At 35.7% G+C, this 17,274-nt stretch overlaps 1 protein-coding gene across 2 annotated transcripts in view; it reads right to left on the bottom strand.

Annotated features, from left to right (window-relative positions):
- Nucleotides 1–16,128: 16,128 nt before the first annotated feature.
- Nucleotides 16,129–17,274, bottom strand: part of LOC149933487 (uncharacterized) — a 35,844-nt gene continuing 34,698 nt past the window's right edge. Inside the window, exons 5-6 of one of the 2 annotated variants that reach the window (XM_090156909.1) lie at nt 16,651–16,683; nt 16,129–16,224 (exon numbers count right to left, since the gene is read on the bottom strand). In XM_090156909.1, the coding sequence (XP_090013035.1) occupies nt 16,174–16,224; nt 16,651–16,683 (84 nt within the window). In that variant the 3' untranslated portion in view covers nt 16,129–16,173. The remainder of the gene's footprint in view (nt 16,225–16,650; nt 16,684–17,274) is intronic. The other variant, XM_090156910.1, reaches the window with a different exon arrangement.

Genomic DNA, 17,274 nt, shown 5'->3' with positions numbered 1-17,274 from the left:
CGTTTTGTAGGCGGCCGACGGTCGGCCGACCCTTTTAACCCTAGGACATTTCGACCCTAAATCCACAGGTCGGCCGACCGTCAGCCGACTTTAGTGTTTAGTACCTTTGGCCGACGTCGGCCCGACTCTAATTTACTACAGGGGATATTATACATTTGGTTTAATGTTGTGTATTGTTTTTAAACCGTGCTCCCTTTAATTTGGTGACGCCGCCCCCATTTCAAGGGGTTGTACTTTGTATGGGTTTACCAATAAATCTTAAATCTTAAACATATAAATGTACGTCCAACTTCAATTTTTAACGTGGTCGAAGCTGGCCGTACCTAGGTAACGATTTGAAATTGTTATGGTATTTTTCTGCGGACAAAATTAATCATAAATTCACACACCCTTTATTCAAAAAATTATATACGAAATAGAAGCAAGGCGCGCCCTGGCAAGTTGAAAAAAAGAGGCAGGGTCTGCCTTGGCAAAATGGAAAACCAAGGCGGGGCGGCCGCGGGGCCCTGCCTTTGAAAAAAGCACCGGGGCGACGCCCTGCCCCGCCCTGGCCCGACAACACCACTGGGTAAAAGCTTTTTAAAAAGTCATTTTTCCTACAGCACCTTATAAAATTCAAAGGCAGATAGACGCGTGATAGATAATATCGGTTGTTCGTTATTATTTCAGTGTTAATTTTCTACGTTAAATTTGGCCATCTGTATAAAATTTATAAAAATACCTAGTTTTAATTTCGGAAGGATTTTAGTTTGAGGTACTTTCGTCAATTTGGTTTTTAATTTTAATTTTTCTTAAACATTCATTAGAAAATACAATTATATTAAAAAGTAACCCCCGCTTTTCGAGAATAATTGATAATTTACGTTATATTTCCAATTTCAGAAATGCGAAATTCTGGTCATATTAATACATTTTAATATATCGTAGGGTACACGACGGTAGTATTACTACTTTTGGATGTTCTTCAAAATTTGTATTACCTCTCCGAGGGTACTTTGTACCCTGGAGGGGTTATACAATCACCGTGTCTGTGGGTGGGTGTGTGTGTCCTGCGAACGCGTACGCATTTTCGGGGCAAAGTGTAATCACTGCGTACGCTTTGTGTTGAAATCACCGCGTTCGCAGTTGCTAGGGCTCTTTGCGTTCGCAGTTGCTAGGAATTAGGGAGCGAAGTCTAACGGATGGCAAAACCACCGTTTGACGGTTGTGGGTGTTGAGTGTTGGTTGTGTTGGTTGTGTTAGTGTTGGTTGTGTTAGTGTTGGTTGTGTTATGTTTGAGTTGGTTGTGTGTACGTGCATATTCTCTCCAACTTTTTCTTGTTGACTTTTGGGACGGACTGAATGCTGAGTGTTTAACAACCTCTCAGCTTCCAATGGTAGGGTTTCCACCAATTGTTCACGGTATTCGTTTTAGTGTCTATTTGCGATTTATTGGCACCGGCCGGGAATCGAACCCGGGTCTGCTGCGTGGAGAAATTTACTCTAACACCTCAAAAACAGCTAAGCGATAGTTCTTTACGCTGTTATAAAGTTATTGACGTCAATTTTTACCTCTCCGAGGGGACAAAGTCCCCTTGGAGGGGTTATACAACCAGCGTATCCGTCTGTGGGTGTGTGTTTGTGTGGGTGTGTGTGTGTGTGTGGCCTGCGAACACGTTTGCATTTTCGGGGCAAAGGGTAATCACTGAGTACGCAGTCGAAAAACCGTTTTAGCAGTTTAAAGGTTGGCAAAACCAACGTGTGACGGTAAGCGATAACTGATAAATTTGCGGTTGGGTTTTTTTTTCGTTAACGCCCACCATCGCTACGTTTGTTATTGGTGCGTATTCTCCAACTCCTTCTTATTGACTTTTGGGACGGACCGAGTGCTGAGTGTTACGGCAACCTCTCAACTTCCAATGGCAGGGTTTCCACCAATTGTTCACGGTATTCGTCTTAGTATCAATTTGCGATCGCATCGGGCGGGATTTGAACCCGAGACCTCCTGCTTGACAGGCGGACGTTCTACCACAGAACCACCGACACTTATTACGCTTTATCGAAAATTAGACCTTCAGCTTTACCGGAAACGTTTATTACAAATTAACAGAGTATTAAATTTTGGTGGTTATTAAATAGAACGAAATTTCGTGTTCAATTTAAATTATTGCATCGAAGTAATTCTAATGTAGCGTATTCTCTGTTGATTAAAAACGAAAGTGCCGCCCAGGTTTCGAACCCGAGCCCTTCTGCACGACAGGTGAATATCCTACCGCAGATACACCGATAGATGGTTCGCTTCATTGAAAATTATAAACTCAGCTTAGCGGAAGAGTATGTTAATGGTTTTTAAAGTCTAAATTTTTTACGTATGCAATTTTAAAGGTCAAATCTTGTTTTAGCGCAGTCAGCCGAGACAAGAGGGTTAAAGGGTAGACCCTGTGGGTGGTCCACTTTGTTAGTTTTTTGTTATTTACTTACGGGTATTTTTAACGACCTATATATAGTTGTGTTAATGCAAAGGCGATAATTCAACGTGTATTGCCTTAAGAGCTGGCGGTTAGTCAAGTGGCTCTCTGTGCTTTGTTGATGGTAAGGTTTTTGTTTCTTGTAAATGTATTTGGTGTGGATATTTGGATATCTACGATTTCTAACGCAGTCAATGATTTCCTGGGTGTGCGAGTCATTATATGATATTGGAAATTGGAGGCATTGGTCTTTTTCATGCGGTATGTGTCACAACGTCAACTAGAAGTCTACGAGTGTTGAAATAAAATGAGCGCTAAAGATGCGGCAAGTATTTCGTAAGCGAGAAAAATTCAAATACCATCTGTAGATATTTCTTTCATTAAAATTTGTTTCGTATTATATTCAACTGATAAACTTGTACTGTAAAAAGGGTTAAATTCAATTGTGCATTGTTTTAGTACGTCTAACTCACTGTTGTAACTACTTAATTTATAATATTTTGAATAAGTTAAAATCGGTTGTTTCGTCTCATTTATTTTAATTATAATTAAAATTTTATACCGGGCGGGATGGAACCGGGATTACGTTTTTAGTAAATAACTCTGAATTGCGGAGATATATCTTTAAGGATCATCTCAAGAAATTAATACCACTAGGGACAATTCTTCCGAGGAGAGGTATATTTTGGCTAGCTTGCCAACTTGTTTCCTTCCTTTTGGTTAATTTTATATATGTATTTCAATGAATGTGGTATTTCACGTTTTGAGCACTTGGAACACCTGATACGCGTGCCGTGGTTTGAGCATTTTCTTTATTTTAGACCAATGTAGACGAATATTGGGATATACCGTAAGGTTTCTCCGTTTTTTGCCCTAAAAACTCGATTTTGATTATGGTCCCTTATCGTTCCCTTAGTTGATTTGCTATGTATAAAAAATCTCCTCTTAGTTTAGCAGCGTCTCTCGGCTTTTCAGCCAAGGGTAAATGTCGTATGCAATGCGCCGTGGATCTGAATCTTGGCTTTCCGGCTAAACGAAAAGTGTAGTATATGCTACGTAGAAGAACACATTTTTGATCGAATACACTATATCACACCTACGTTAGCTCATATTCGGGTCGGGAAATCAGCTTAAATTCGGGCAGGTCGTAGCTTGCTTTCGGGTAGGGAATTTAGCTTTCATTCGGGTACGATTTAGTTCGATATCGGGTAGGATAAGTAGCTTTCATATAGGTTATATTATATTTCGTGCAGGTTTTAGCTCATTTTCGGGTAGGTTTAGGACGATGGGTCTGCCGTAACAAAACTACATAAAAACCATTCAAATCGATTTATATTGAAGAAACCTAGGCAGTAGGAAAGGGGCCTGCCATCACTAAACTCTCCATGAGAAACAAGTTATGGATACCTCCAAGTGGTGTTTCTCGGGTAATGCGAATTACCATACAGACAATATATTTGTACCTAACCGAATAGGGCTTAAAAATAACCCAATGGGCTTAAAACTAACCGCATTAGGCTTAAAATAATTTTAATGTCTGCTACTCTGTTTGCATCTACTCTGTTTGCATATACTCTATTTGCATCTATTCTGTTTGCATCTACTGTTTGCATCTACTCGGTTTGCGTCTACTCTGTTTACATCTACTCTATTTGCATCTATTCTGTTTGCATCTACTCTGTTTGCATCTACTCTGTTTGCATCTACTCTATTTGCATCTACTCTGTTTGCATCTACTCTATTTGCATCTACTCTGTTTGCATCTACTCTGTTAGCATTTACTCTGTTTACATTGACCATGTTTACATTTACTCTGTTTACATTTACTCTGTTTACATTTACTCTGCTTACATCAATATTTTAATTTAAGTTTCTATCCCCACCCAAATCCCCAAATTTTCCCCAGGGCCCGTTAGGTGGTAGAATAAAAATTTAAAAAAAAATGTCCAAAAGTAGTAATACAACCGTCGTGTACCCTACGATATTTCAAAATGTATTCTTATGACCATAATTTCGTCGTATATTCTACCTATATTGGAGCATATAACGGAATTTTTTAAAAAGGAAAAATAACGTAAATTATCAGTTATTCTCGAAAAGCGGGGGTTTATTTTTAATATAATTGTATTTTCTAATGAATGTTTCATTGAAATACATATATAAAATTAACCAAAAGGAAGGAAATAAAATGTTTGAAGAACGTCCAAAAGTAGTAATACTACCGTCGTGTACCCTACGATATATTAAAATGTATTAATATGACAAAAATTTCGAATTTTTGAAATTGGAAATATAACGTCAATTATCAATTATTCTCGAAAAGCGTAGGTTTATTTTTCATATAATTGTATTTTCTAATGAATGTTTAAGAAAAATTAAAATTAAAAACCTAATTGATGAAAGTACCTCAAACTAAAATTTTACCTTAATTTCTATAGAAGATGTTACAGTTTTTTTTACTTAGGGTAAATTAGGTAAGTCGTGAATATTATAGTGATATTCTTTAGGAAAGTGAAAATTATACAAGCCAATATTCCTAAAGTTGCGTTGGGTAAGGATAACGTGTGATACAGGGTCGGTTGTTCTTACGTTAATATTTCATTAATAAGTGTTTGAATTGTTTATGTTATATATATTTGGGTATGAATAATTCCAGTTATTCAAAGCAGTTCAGTTAAACAACAACTAATATTCGTCAGGATGAAATGTATCTATTTTTTAATACAGCGGGATACACGTCGAAAAAATAGTAAGCGGGTTTGACGGGATTTTTAAATTTCTGTAGCATCGTTCAATCTCTTTTTTCTTCTTCGTGTATCTCGCTTTATATATAAAGAGAGTTCGCAAATGCTTCACTCACTATAACTAGACGCCGAACCATTTTCGCCATTGAATTGGGAATAGTACCGCTAGAATGACATAGGCGCGTTCGAGTCGGGGCCCTCAGCCGTCAACTCTATCATTATACGGCTGGCGCCATTTATAACTTTCAAAGTACATTAGTACTATTAATTCAATTGTATAGTATATAGTTCCCGCCACTAACAGCGGATGGCGCCACCAATTATAATTAAACATTTAAATTGAAATCTACCGTAACAATCCAAACTTAGACGACTTGACAAACTTTGTTTTTTTACTTGGCAAATTTCACTCTCTTCGGTACGCCCCTGAATATAGGTCCACTGAAGCCTAATCTAACCAAAAAATATTTTTTTACGTTATCGGACTTAAGGTTATATACAATCTCCACCACGCATTCACAAAGCGAAACAACGGAAAACAGTAAATTGGACACATGACCAACTTTTGTCTTCTTGGTGTCCGATTTCAAAATAATTAACAATGGTGACGAGGGTTTTCGATACGTGAAATTAGTACACGACAACCCCTATTATCTAGGGATTGTGTGTAGAAAGTAAATGAAGATGTAGTTAAAGCTACTTAAGTTAATTGTATGCTAGAAAAGAGCGGAGAGGAGCGCGAATATAATCCCTCAAAAAGAGCGAGGAGAGGAGCGAAAATTATACCGCTAAAAAAGAGGTGAAAGAGAGGAGCGAAAATTATACCGCTCAAAAAAGAGCGGAAAGAGAGGAGCGAAAATTATGCCGCTCAAAAAAGAGCGGAAAGAGAGGAGCAAAAATTATACCGCTCAAAAAAAACGGAAAGAGAGGAGCGAAAATTATGCCGCTCAAAAAAGAGCGGAAAGAGAGGAGCAAAAATTTTACCGCTCAAAAAAGAGCGGAAAGAGAAGAGCGAAAAGTTTACCGCTCGAAAAAGAGCGGAAAGAGACGAGCGAAAATTTTACCGCTCAAAAAGACGTGAGCGTGAGCGGCTCTTTGACGAAAATGCCCAACACTGTTTTCGTAACGCTATTTTGGGTTAAATTTATAAGTTACCCAAATATGGATTGAACATTAGCCCAAAATATGGTTAATATATGACTAAATTTTGGGTTATAATTTAACAATATTAGGTTAAATTTATAAGTTTCCCAAAATATGGTTAATATATGACTCAATTTTGGGTTATAAATTAACAATTAATTTGGTTGTATAAAAGTATGCCTTGAAATTATAAGCCTTCCAATTTTATTTTTTGGACCTGGATGTCCTGTTAAGATTTTTTACTATGGGGATATAAAGATGCCTATAAATTGACCACTCATTCAATTTTGTTTCCACAAAAACATCCATTTATAAATTTGATCACACTTGAAAGAATATCGTAAGGCCTTGGCAATTTGCAATAAATTTAGTCATGGGAGCTCATTACGTTCTTCCGCTGAAATATCAACACAACATAAAATTAAATTTAAAATATTGGAAAATTTAAATTATAAATAGTAAATAAAATTAAAAATATTCTATACCTTTAGAATCAAAAATTAAGGATCCTTTCTAGCACTCATGGAAACGATGCAAGAATGGCGCAAAATTTTTAATTTCCAGTCTTCCAAAGACTACAAGTTCGATGGACACATTTCGATGCTCATATCGTCTTTGGCGTGTGGGAACTTTAAGTTCGATAGTATGACCCAATTTTGGGTTGCTATTATATTATCTTAAGAACAACCTATTTTTGTTTAACCCGAATTTTGCGTTTGAAGATTTTCAACTAAATTTCGGTTATTTTTGACTCAAAAAGTAGTTAAAAATGAAATAACCAAAATCATTTAACCTAACGTTTTTAAGAGTGTATGGTAATAGTTATGAAGCGAGGTGGTTATAGCAGGAGCAATTGCTCGATAGACGATTACCAGCCGTCGATACCCGTTTACAAGAGCGTGGTCATATTCAAGCAGCAAGTAATCGTGAAAGGACGGAAGATGTTCCAGAAGACATCGAAGAACAAGTAATTACACCTTGTCTCTAAAACTAGCATTTTTCTTATAATCATTTCTTCATCGCCTTTAATCTACCGTAAATAGTATTTACTTACATTTATTGATAAATAAATGAATATAGTCAATAATTAAAAATACATAGGTGCTTATCATTTTCGACAATGATCCTGAAAGAAGTACCCGGCCATTGGGGGTAAATCACGTCATATTGTAACGAATACTTCATGGTCACCTGTATCACCCTTACCATCTGCGAAAGGTCCAGTCTCTGAACGAAGCAGACTCTCCTAGGCAAATTGAGTTTTGCCAGTGGTTTGTGGACAGAGTCGCTGAAGATCCACAGTTTCCGGCTATAATCCTAACGGCTGATGAAGACTATTTTTCTCGTGACGGCATTATCAATCTGCACAATAACCATCAGTGGAGTCAAAGAAACCCCCACGCGACCACAGTTAAAGTCACACCAACAGCAATTTAGCCTTAATGTCTGGTGTGGAATTGTTGGTAACACTTTACTTTGACCTGTTTATTTTTCCACCCAGGCTAAATAGTGAGGAGTTCCTACGAGATACTTTGCCATAATTACTGGTGAACGTACCATTAGCAACGTTGTTTTTAATTTTTATTTCATTGGCAATGGTTACTCAGAAAATATATTAGTTTCCACAGTAGAGTTACTCTAGCTTAAATATGTAAGAGGGTTTTTTTATTACTAAAATATTAAATTTGAAATTTTTTTTACAGAAATCGAACCATTATATACTCTATTTATGCGTTTTATAGGTAAGGAGGTGAGTAATTATCGTCTCAATATATTATGGTAAAATGTGGATGTCAAAGACTCAAACTAATTAGGGGTGTGTAAAAAGTGTACTAAAAAGCTGGTCAATGTTGACGTTTCTGGTCGAACTCGTATGAATATGAAAAAAATATAATACATTTTGTGATATCCAGAGTTATATTTCGTTGTTACATGTTTTTCAAAAGTACTCGATGCTTAATACATTCTATGATAAATGAGAAGCAAGAAATACCAAACCCAAAAAATACTATAACAGCGCTAGATTTAAATTCTTTGATACTCATTATAAAGTCTTGTTGGTTTTCTTCTTTGAAAAGCAAAGTCTCCAATCTCCAGACTTTATACTGTTCGAATAGTTCAAATAAACTAAATTCTTGATATTTAATGAACCTAAACGAGCGGAAAAAATTAAGTCATCAATATCTTTATAGTCTTAAAACATATTTTGATAAATGTTTTATAGTCTTATTCATTTCATAAAATTTTCGTAGTAATTTAAACTTCTTTAATTGTTTCCTTAATTCCTTATGAAGGTATAAATTGGTGTAAAAACTCATTGATCATAAGATAATTAAACTAAATTCGACGTGGGTATAAAATTGAATCTTAAAAACGATATATTAATTTAACTTACAATTGATTCAGTTTTTCAAGGCATTGTGGCTTTATATTAGGACCAATTGGCATAGCAAAGCTCGCAGTGAAAAATGGTTTACTTATATAAAGTTTGTCCTCGGATTCTAAAGGTAAAACATCGCCAGCAAGAAGCGTGGCGGATTTCGCCAGAAACAGGGCGTAGTAATCCGTTTCTTCAATCTTATCTAACGTACCAGACAGATTATCATAGTCCAATAAATAATTATTTTCGAACGAATATTTCCGTAGCTCGTTATGGACTCTATAATTTGAGTTCTGAATAAAACGTACATGTTCGTAAATTATTTTGGAAATATGTTTTAAATATTTAAAATAGTTTTAACAGTTTTTCATTCAAGATATCATTTACCTTCAAATAATCATCAATAAAAGAGTTTTTAATGACGAATGGCTTTACTCTGTCCACGTTAATCATTATGTCCATAACGCCATTTATTATAATGTACACCTTGGTTGCAAACTCCGACTTCAAAACTGACTGTAGTAATAATCCTAACCCGTAGAATCCTATCATCCAGTTTGCAAGCAACAAATTATAAACGAAATTGACCTTGGGTTTAATGTCTGCGTGAAAAGTAAAACGTTATTAAATTTAAAATGCCTTGTAGCATTACAAGAACTAGAACTAAATAACAATTAAAATAAACGATATATTATGTAATTCTTTCACGAAAGCAAAAATGAACTCCTAATAACAAAAACCCTAGAGTTCAGTGAACTCTAGCGACATGCACGTATGGGCGCAGTCCCTATTGTGTCTGTAGTAGGGTTCTCTCGCTACCCCAGGCGGTTTCGTCACCCGTCGAGGCTATAGACGCAAGCGCGGGCCATTCTGATGAGAACACCGGTGATTATGGGTTGCTTATGACTGCACCTAGGTGCACCGGTGTAAAAATTATGACTACATGTCATATTTATGGCAGCTATATGTTATTAATGGTAATATGAATAATATATCACAGGTAAGGTCTGCTATAATAATTAAAGTGCTGGTATTGGTGTAGTAGACTCTTGAATTGGCTACATACATCTTGTGTGGGTATTCCATAATCCACCCTAAAAGGGTCCCCGCTTCCTACCCAATCCTCTGCCCGTGGAAGGATGTACGTACTGAACCACGCCTAATATGACCTGTGGACGGAGCACCGTACACCAACATCGATTTATTTATTTATTGCAATATTTATTGAAACGTAAGGCATTAGCAAATTACTGCCAGATCTGGTTTATTCCGACGACAGGCTATGGAAAACTCGTTCACCTCAAGACCAAAGCGAAATCCTATGATTATGAATTGGAGAATGCTTTTGTTTAATTCAATTCTAATCTGCTATAAAGAGAGGCGTATACTTACCTTGTCTGAGAATTAGTTTCATCACATTTAATACTTCGTTTTCGTAGCACCGCGTTATTTCACTTCGTGGAATGTGTCTACCGCTCCAAGACGCTTCTCTCACTTTGATCGTTATTACGAAAAAAACAGCTCCGACGAAAATCAAGACCATCATGACTAATAATACCTGCCCAAAGTTTTCCGTGAGTAGAAAGTAATTATTTCAAAATGCCTTACACCTAAGAGCAACAAACACAGCACCCCACACAAGGAGAACGCAACCCGTCAAAAGTCGTGCATTTTTTGCGTACAGTTTTAATTGGTTAGACGATTTAGCGCCTGCTGCCGTCGGAAGGGGAAAATTCGGAAATTGTCTCCCCCCCCAAGTAAAACGTTTAGCGTAAAGGCTATTCCAGTGAAATTTGTACACGACACTGCGTTAACGTGTTTAAAAGGTAATTGTGAAACTCTCGAATAATTGATTCGCAAGACTCATCCGAAGCTGCAGATTTATATGTATCGTTATAAGTATTTTGGTTAACATCTGCTAGAGTGACTTAGCTTTTTTTAAGCATTTCGGTTGTTTGATCGTGTTGATTTTCAAGCTACATTCATGAGATCTTCAAACATTTGTTTGCGGAAGCGCACTGCACGTTTGTTGTTTTCCTTCAAGTACTTTTTTAATAGAGCCTTCCACTTTACCTCGAGTCTCCACTGCTAAATCACGAAGCCCGGCATCTCCAAACATCTTCCCAATACTAAAAATAAAGTTGCAGATGTTATGAAAATTACGCATCTTTAAATAAATATCACAGTATTTCGGTGACTTTAGCGTATAAAGCCTTGTCAAAGACCACAGCGACGCTATTCAAATTTAGGGAAGTTTTAATTTCCATGCAATTGCGCAAAATTTCTTGAACAGTAGCTTTTTCAGTTGCTGGAGCATTAATCATCGGCAAGTATACGATTTTTTCTGGAGAGACAATTAATTAATTATTTGATAAATTGAGTCAATATTTCGAACTATGACCCATATTAAGTCTTTGGCATGAGCTTGTAAAGCAACACTCTCTGTGTGAGAAATGATATCCAAGGGTTGGATCGGTAATGATCATTTCCTTTTTCCAACAACGTACGAATCAAGTGGCTTCTCCGTCAAACGGATAGTTCTCGTTTTATCTTTTCTAATAAGGTGCAACAGAGACCTTGGTGGGAGGCAACTAATGTATGTTGAATTATTTTTCCGTTTACGTGATGTTACAGAACCACTAAGAACCTCTTCTTGTCGATCGATATTAAAGGCTTTAAAAGTCACTAGATGACTTGGGTCAAAGATGGTGCCTTGGGTATTAGCCTAGCTGATTATTATTATTATTTTATTTAACGCGAGAGTTGTAGGAATGTTAGGGTTAATCCTTTTAACAAGTGGGACACATAGATCTGTGTCGATTTTTTCTTATTTGGAATATAAACAAGAATGTCCCAGTCTGTTTAGTGTTTTAATTATTTCAACGTTACCACTTACCAGTTAGTGTTTTCACTACCCAAGGTAGTAAAATATGCTTCGGAGTAAACACCTTACCCATTGCCACGGCGTAAACTATATCTTACGTGATGGACCATGGAAATCATTTTACGTTTGCGTTTGTACCCCAGATCAAATCGTTTAAAAATTTCTTGAGATTTGTTGGCAATGACAAGTAGTCCGAATGATGATCTTGAGATTGGTGTGGTTGCTCCGGAAGAGAGGCTTTTATTTCAGTGCGCAAATATAGAGCTGTTTCCTGAAAATTTGATTTGGAAATTCCGGAATTTCAAAGCGAGTTGTTTTCTGTCTTCAACTTTTCAAAATGAGGCAAAGGTTTTTCAAAGTTAGACTTTCTTGCTTAACAAATACCCTTCGATTGACGTTAAAAAAATTAGTTTATAAACTAATTTTCAATTTTCCTTCGCAAATGGAATTTAGTTGAATCCAAAACTTGATTATTTGCCACTCTTTTTTTTTCATAAATGATATCATCCTAAGGTATTATAATCCTATATAGCGACCGCTCCAATGTGCCAAGAGTTCCCATCTTTGGCGTTGTAAATAGATTTACCATATCTTCCTCTATATCCAAAAATACCTGCCAATGGTCGTAAATTTTTAAATTGAGCTTTTCTCGTTTTCTTTTGAATTGGGTTTCGGGGAAAGGGTTTTTTTTTAAGGTCAAATTATTTTTGTTGTCGCGACTAGAGGTCGGGGATAGTCAAATGTTTTTCAATAGATAAAGCACTCAAAATTATTTGTAAAACGTTTTGATCAAGTAATTTATATTTCTGTATTATCCGATTAAATTTTTGATAAATTTGTAAAATTAATCGGAAAAACGACGTTTTTTTTTGATAAAAAGCTCATATTTTACGAATAATACATGTTTTTTAATCATTTTCCGAAATATTAACCGGTAAATTTCTAAGTTTACATTTTTTTCCCGAAAAAATCAATTTAAACATGGATAATGATTAACCGTCCTCGACCTCTAGTCGCGACTTCTCATTATAGGGAGAGAAGAGATGCTATCAAGGGTAAGATGTTATCTTATAGAAGATGCCGGTCATAGTGGTCATACATTTCATTGATTATGTGAACTATCTGTAGGTCACGTAAGCCACTTCGTTTGTCAATTTTCGATTGTAACCTTGAATATTTTTGAAAGTGTAAGTTGATAACAGGGGCAGCGTTAGGGTTTCCAGGCGAGACAGGCTATAGCCTACTTTTGTTTTCACTTAAAGACATTGTAACCCGGCCTCCTGAATTAATGGCTTTGAAAGTCACTTGATGACTTAGGCCTAAGGTGGTGCCAAGGGTATTAGCCTAGCTGATTATTATTATTACATCGACTTGAGGGGACCCCGATGTCAATTTATACATAAACCTTTGCCAAATTAATCTTTAAAGTAAATATATAGGGGCCCACAATTGAGAAAAATCTTCTGGCGCCGCCCCTAATTGATAACCATTTAAAAAAAAAACAATACTTTGGTCGTCGTGGGAAGAACCCGGTGTCAGGGTGGCGGTAGCAACTACTGGAAGTGCCACTGGTTCGGTTCCGCTAGGCCATGTGATACGAAATCTCGTAGTCCGGAGAATTAATAATCTTGACTTACGACGTTAGTAGTATCTCGTGTTGTTCTTCTAGTGCACACCGTGGACCCAATTAACACGGTGATATATCCGTAGATGGTGTACTTTGTATCTAGTTATGGTGTAGACAATATGTCGTTGGTATTTTCTCCCATCTGTAATGTAGGGCTGTAGTGTAATAAAGTTTGGGGGGGGGGGGGCGATTGAAATGAGATTGATAATTGTTATGTTTTTGTTGGGGGGTTGGTTTTATTATTATTTGTCAGGGTTAATTGATTTTCTTTATGAGGTAGGTGAGGTTGGTTGATTATTTGTAGTGTTTGGAAAATTTTCAGTATTATTGTGGTTTTTGAACTAATTGCGTAATTGCGATTAGTTAATTAATTTGTACTTGTTATAGTTAGTATAGGGGGCTGTTGGCTCACGTTGCATGAAAGACATTGTAACCCGGCCACCTGAATTAATGGCTTTAATGGTCGTGGATTAAAGATGTCAACGGTGACTACCTTCAGCTGTGACCGATTCTTTTAGCCGTGGATTAAAGATATCAACTGTCACTACCACTAGTTGAGAACGATTCTTTCGGCCGTGGCTAAAAGATGCCAACGGTCACTATCTTCAGTTGAGATCGATTCTTTCGGCCGTGGATTTGGGATGTCAACGGTCACTACCTTCAGTTGCGAACAATTTTTTTGGCCGTAGCATTTAGGACGCCAATAGTCCCTACCTTTAGTTGAGGCCGATTCTTTCGGCCGTGGCTTAAGGATGTTAACGGTGACTTATGCCCGTAGAAATAAACGTTATACTAGTGGCTAAGCAAACAACTTCATACCACCCCACCTTAGATGCAGAAAATAATAATCAATTTGAATGATTTTAACGTAATTAAGAAAGCCCTCATTTAAAATTTTTATCTTTAAATATTAAAGCGCACAATTTTGTTAATTAAACCAACCAAGCAATTAAATCAATGAATGACACGCTAGACAAACGATACAAATATGGTGATTCCCTTTGTTAATTTAGGATGTTTTAAATAAATGGTTGCCTTTGTGAATGTCATAAATTATTTTAATGTCGAATCTAATATTTCATTGGATAAATATGGATTTATAAAAATGAATTTTAAGAAATAAAAGCAAATGAACTTACGTTTAAAGGTAATAAACTTTGCAATGAATTCCGATCGACGGCAATAGGGTTATTGCTAAGAATGACTACATTCGATGTGTCAACTGGGGTAGTAAACTTGCATTTATTAAATATCTCGTAATTCATGTGATAAAAATCAAAATGGATGTCCACCGTCAAATTCTAAGCAAAACCATAGTTTTAAATAGAAGTTTTCTCGATATTTAATTTTTAATGTGAAATTTAAAATACTTCATCTACGCCATATACCATTATCATGAAATTGTAACTTACGTTTTCAGAGGTACCGAACGTAACGCAGTCAGGACCAACGTCTGCACTATATATTTCTTTAACTTTTACACTATTACGTAATAGAAGAATGAGCTAGTGAATGTTACTAATATTATAAAACTTACTTTACATGGCAAAGGTTTGTAACGTAATGCTCCAAATATTCAGCCATTTTTACATAAGATCCAAGGAAAAAACTGTAATCCTTAAATTTTAAAGAAACCAACATTGACACAAAATTCGTGTAGGGAAAGTTTTGCGAGTCCATTGACTTCATTACGAGCTCTCGTTGATTAACCTTTTTGCAAACTGATTTAAAGAACAAAAATAAAAATACTCACTTTTCTTACTCCTATTACCAGTGTATCGTTATATTTCGACATTTCAAATCAATGACCAAAGCAGAAAGATGAAAGGTAAGTCACAAATTGATCCAGAAGCAAAATTTTGTTGGCCTATTCTCTATGTATTTACTAAAAGTTCCCAACTTTGGGCTACAGTTGAATTTATGTAAACTGTTTATGATATTCTGTTAAATATATAAATATATTTTAAGCATCTGGTATCAATACATATTTACTCGTCAAATCCAAATCGCTGTTAGTTTTACTTAGCGCGTGTCTCTTTGATAGATTATTGATCCCAAATTTGTGTAAGGGTTTTTGTATGTGATGTTTGCTTTTAATGTTTGATAGTACACTGATAAAAATAGACACGGTAGCTATTGTGGAAGGCAATAAAACAAAATAATATAGACGGTTATGAAACCATTTGTTTTTCGTACACCTGTCGTACGTACCAAAATAATCCCTCGTGTAAGCCACCTGATACATAGTATAATATTTCAATATTAAACATGATAGAATTTTCCATCACGCGAAATAATTTCGTAATAATTTATCAGTAAGACTTGTTAAGTAGATATCATTGATTGAATGACGTTTTCCTGTAACTACAAAAATAAGCTTAAATAGCTTCGTTGTTGACTAGGTTTTTTTGCAATTTCTTATTGTTAAGTTACATATAGTTACAAGTTTGGGATTTAGTAAGTAAATACAGAAACACGATAATGTTTCAATAATCATTGATTTTTGTCATCGGCTGTTCTTTGTAGGTTAAAAATAACTCTACAGAATTCCAACTTAATTCTTTAGTAATTTGATTTACTACGGCTGATTATAAAATAAATTTGGTTAAAATTTAAAGAACCAACATTTTTTAACCCAGCTGTTTACAATTTATAGGGGCTCCTAAGTTCGGTGGCAAAATGTGTGTAAAGTCAGTAAAGTGCGAAATTTACGGTTGACTCTGCCCGTCTCTGCCAAGGCCGAGTGAGGGGTTGGGGGGAATGAAAAGCATGCTTAATTTTTTTTTAATGCCACCGAACTTTGGAGCCCCTTTAAAAATTCGGTTTCACAAATCATAATTTTCATTATTAAATTAATTTATTCAAATTTTTAAAATTTTAATCAGGTATGTATTTTAGCTCAACATTTTGTAAGGTGTTCGTTAATAATGCTATTGAGAACTGACTTATCAGGTAGTATGTTTCTCCACAGAATGACGCACTACGTTTTCCACACATTCCTTTAAAGAAACATTACAGTTTAGTTTCATAACTTGCTGCTCTTTAATAAACGCGTGCGTAATATATCTTTTTCACTGCCAGTTGAAAAAAAAAGTATTTTGGCAAATATTATTTCTATAAATTTATTTTAAGGAAAAATTAAGAATAAAATAATATCATATATTGTATAAGTGTATATTTTCTTTGACAGCTAAGCAAAATAAAGGCTATTTGTATGTTCAGAAACAAATATTTTATATTTACATACTTGCCACAACATAAATTATATTTTAACATACCATAAGTATATTATGGTATATTCAGCTGTGGTGCCTTTTACAGTTACTGTCCAATGAGAGCTAGCGCAACCATTTTCCAAAATGGCTGAAACACTTCCCCGTGACTCTTACGAGTACTCGTAATAAATGCTTTTATGTTATACTTACGTGCAGAGTTTCTACTTCTGGAACCAGAATATCCTGTATAAAAAAACACATATTCAAAACAATTACAAGCTCACTGTTAATAATACAATTAGTCCATGAGGCAGCAGCGAAAAATCGGTTGATTGGTACCAATAATGTGGTATCAGACGAAACTTTAGGGGCCGAAATATGATGCTATGGGATGACCGAAAAAGCATGAACGATATCTCTAATCCGTAGCATTTAAAAATGGCGGCCATTTAAAGATGGCCGCCGCGTAAAATTTATTAATCGTTTAGATCATCGTTTCTAATCTTCGTATCCACATGTCCTATATATAAATTTAAAGTTTAGACTGAAAGTGTATTAGGCTCAACGACGAAGCCTTAGTTTCCACTAAGGCGCGTAACAGCCCGTTTATTAACTTGGCACGTACAAAGGTTTTTATGAACAAAAAATATGACGCATGCTAGTAACTTCATGATAGAAATGGTTCTCAGAAACCTTTTACACGCCTGAATTAGATAAGTACATACTTATGTGAAACATAATAATTAACTTGAAGTTTTTAATTTGAAACTATTTATCCTCCTTTAGTGTACCGTTATAAAAGGTACGCATGGGCATAAACGAGGGGTACATCTG

This window comes from Leiobunum rupestre, chromosome 8 (genome assembly GCF_980474605.1).
Source record: "Leiobunum rupestre chromosome 8, qqLeiRupe1.1.hap1, whole genome shotgun sequence".
NCBI lineage: Eukaryota > Metazoa > Arthropoda > Arachnida > Opiliones > Sclerosomatidae > Leiobunum > Leiobunum rupestre.
This window is presented reverse-complemented; position numbering and strand designations above follow the sequence as displayed.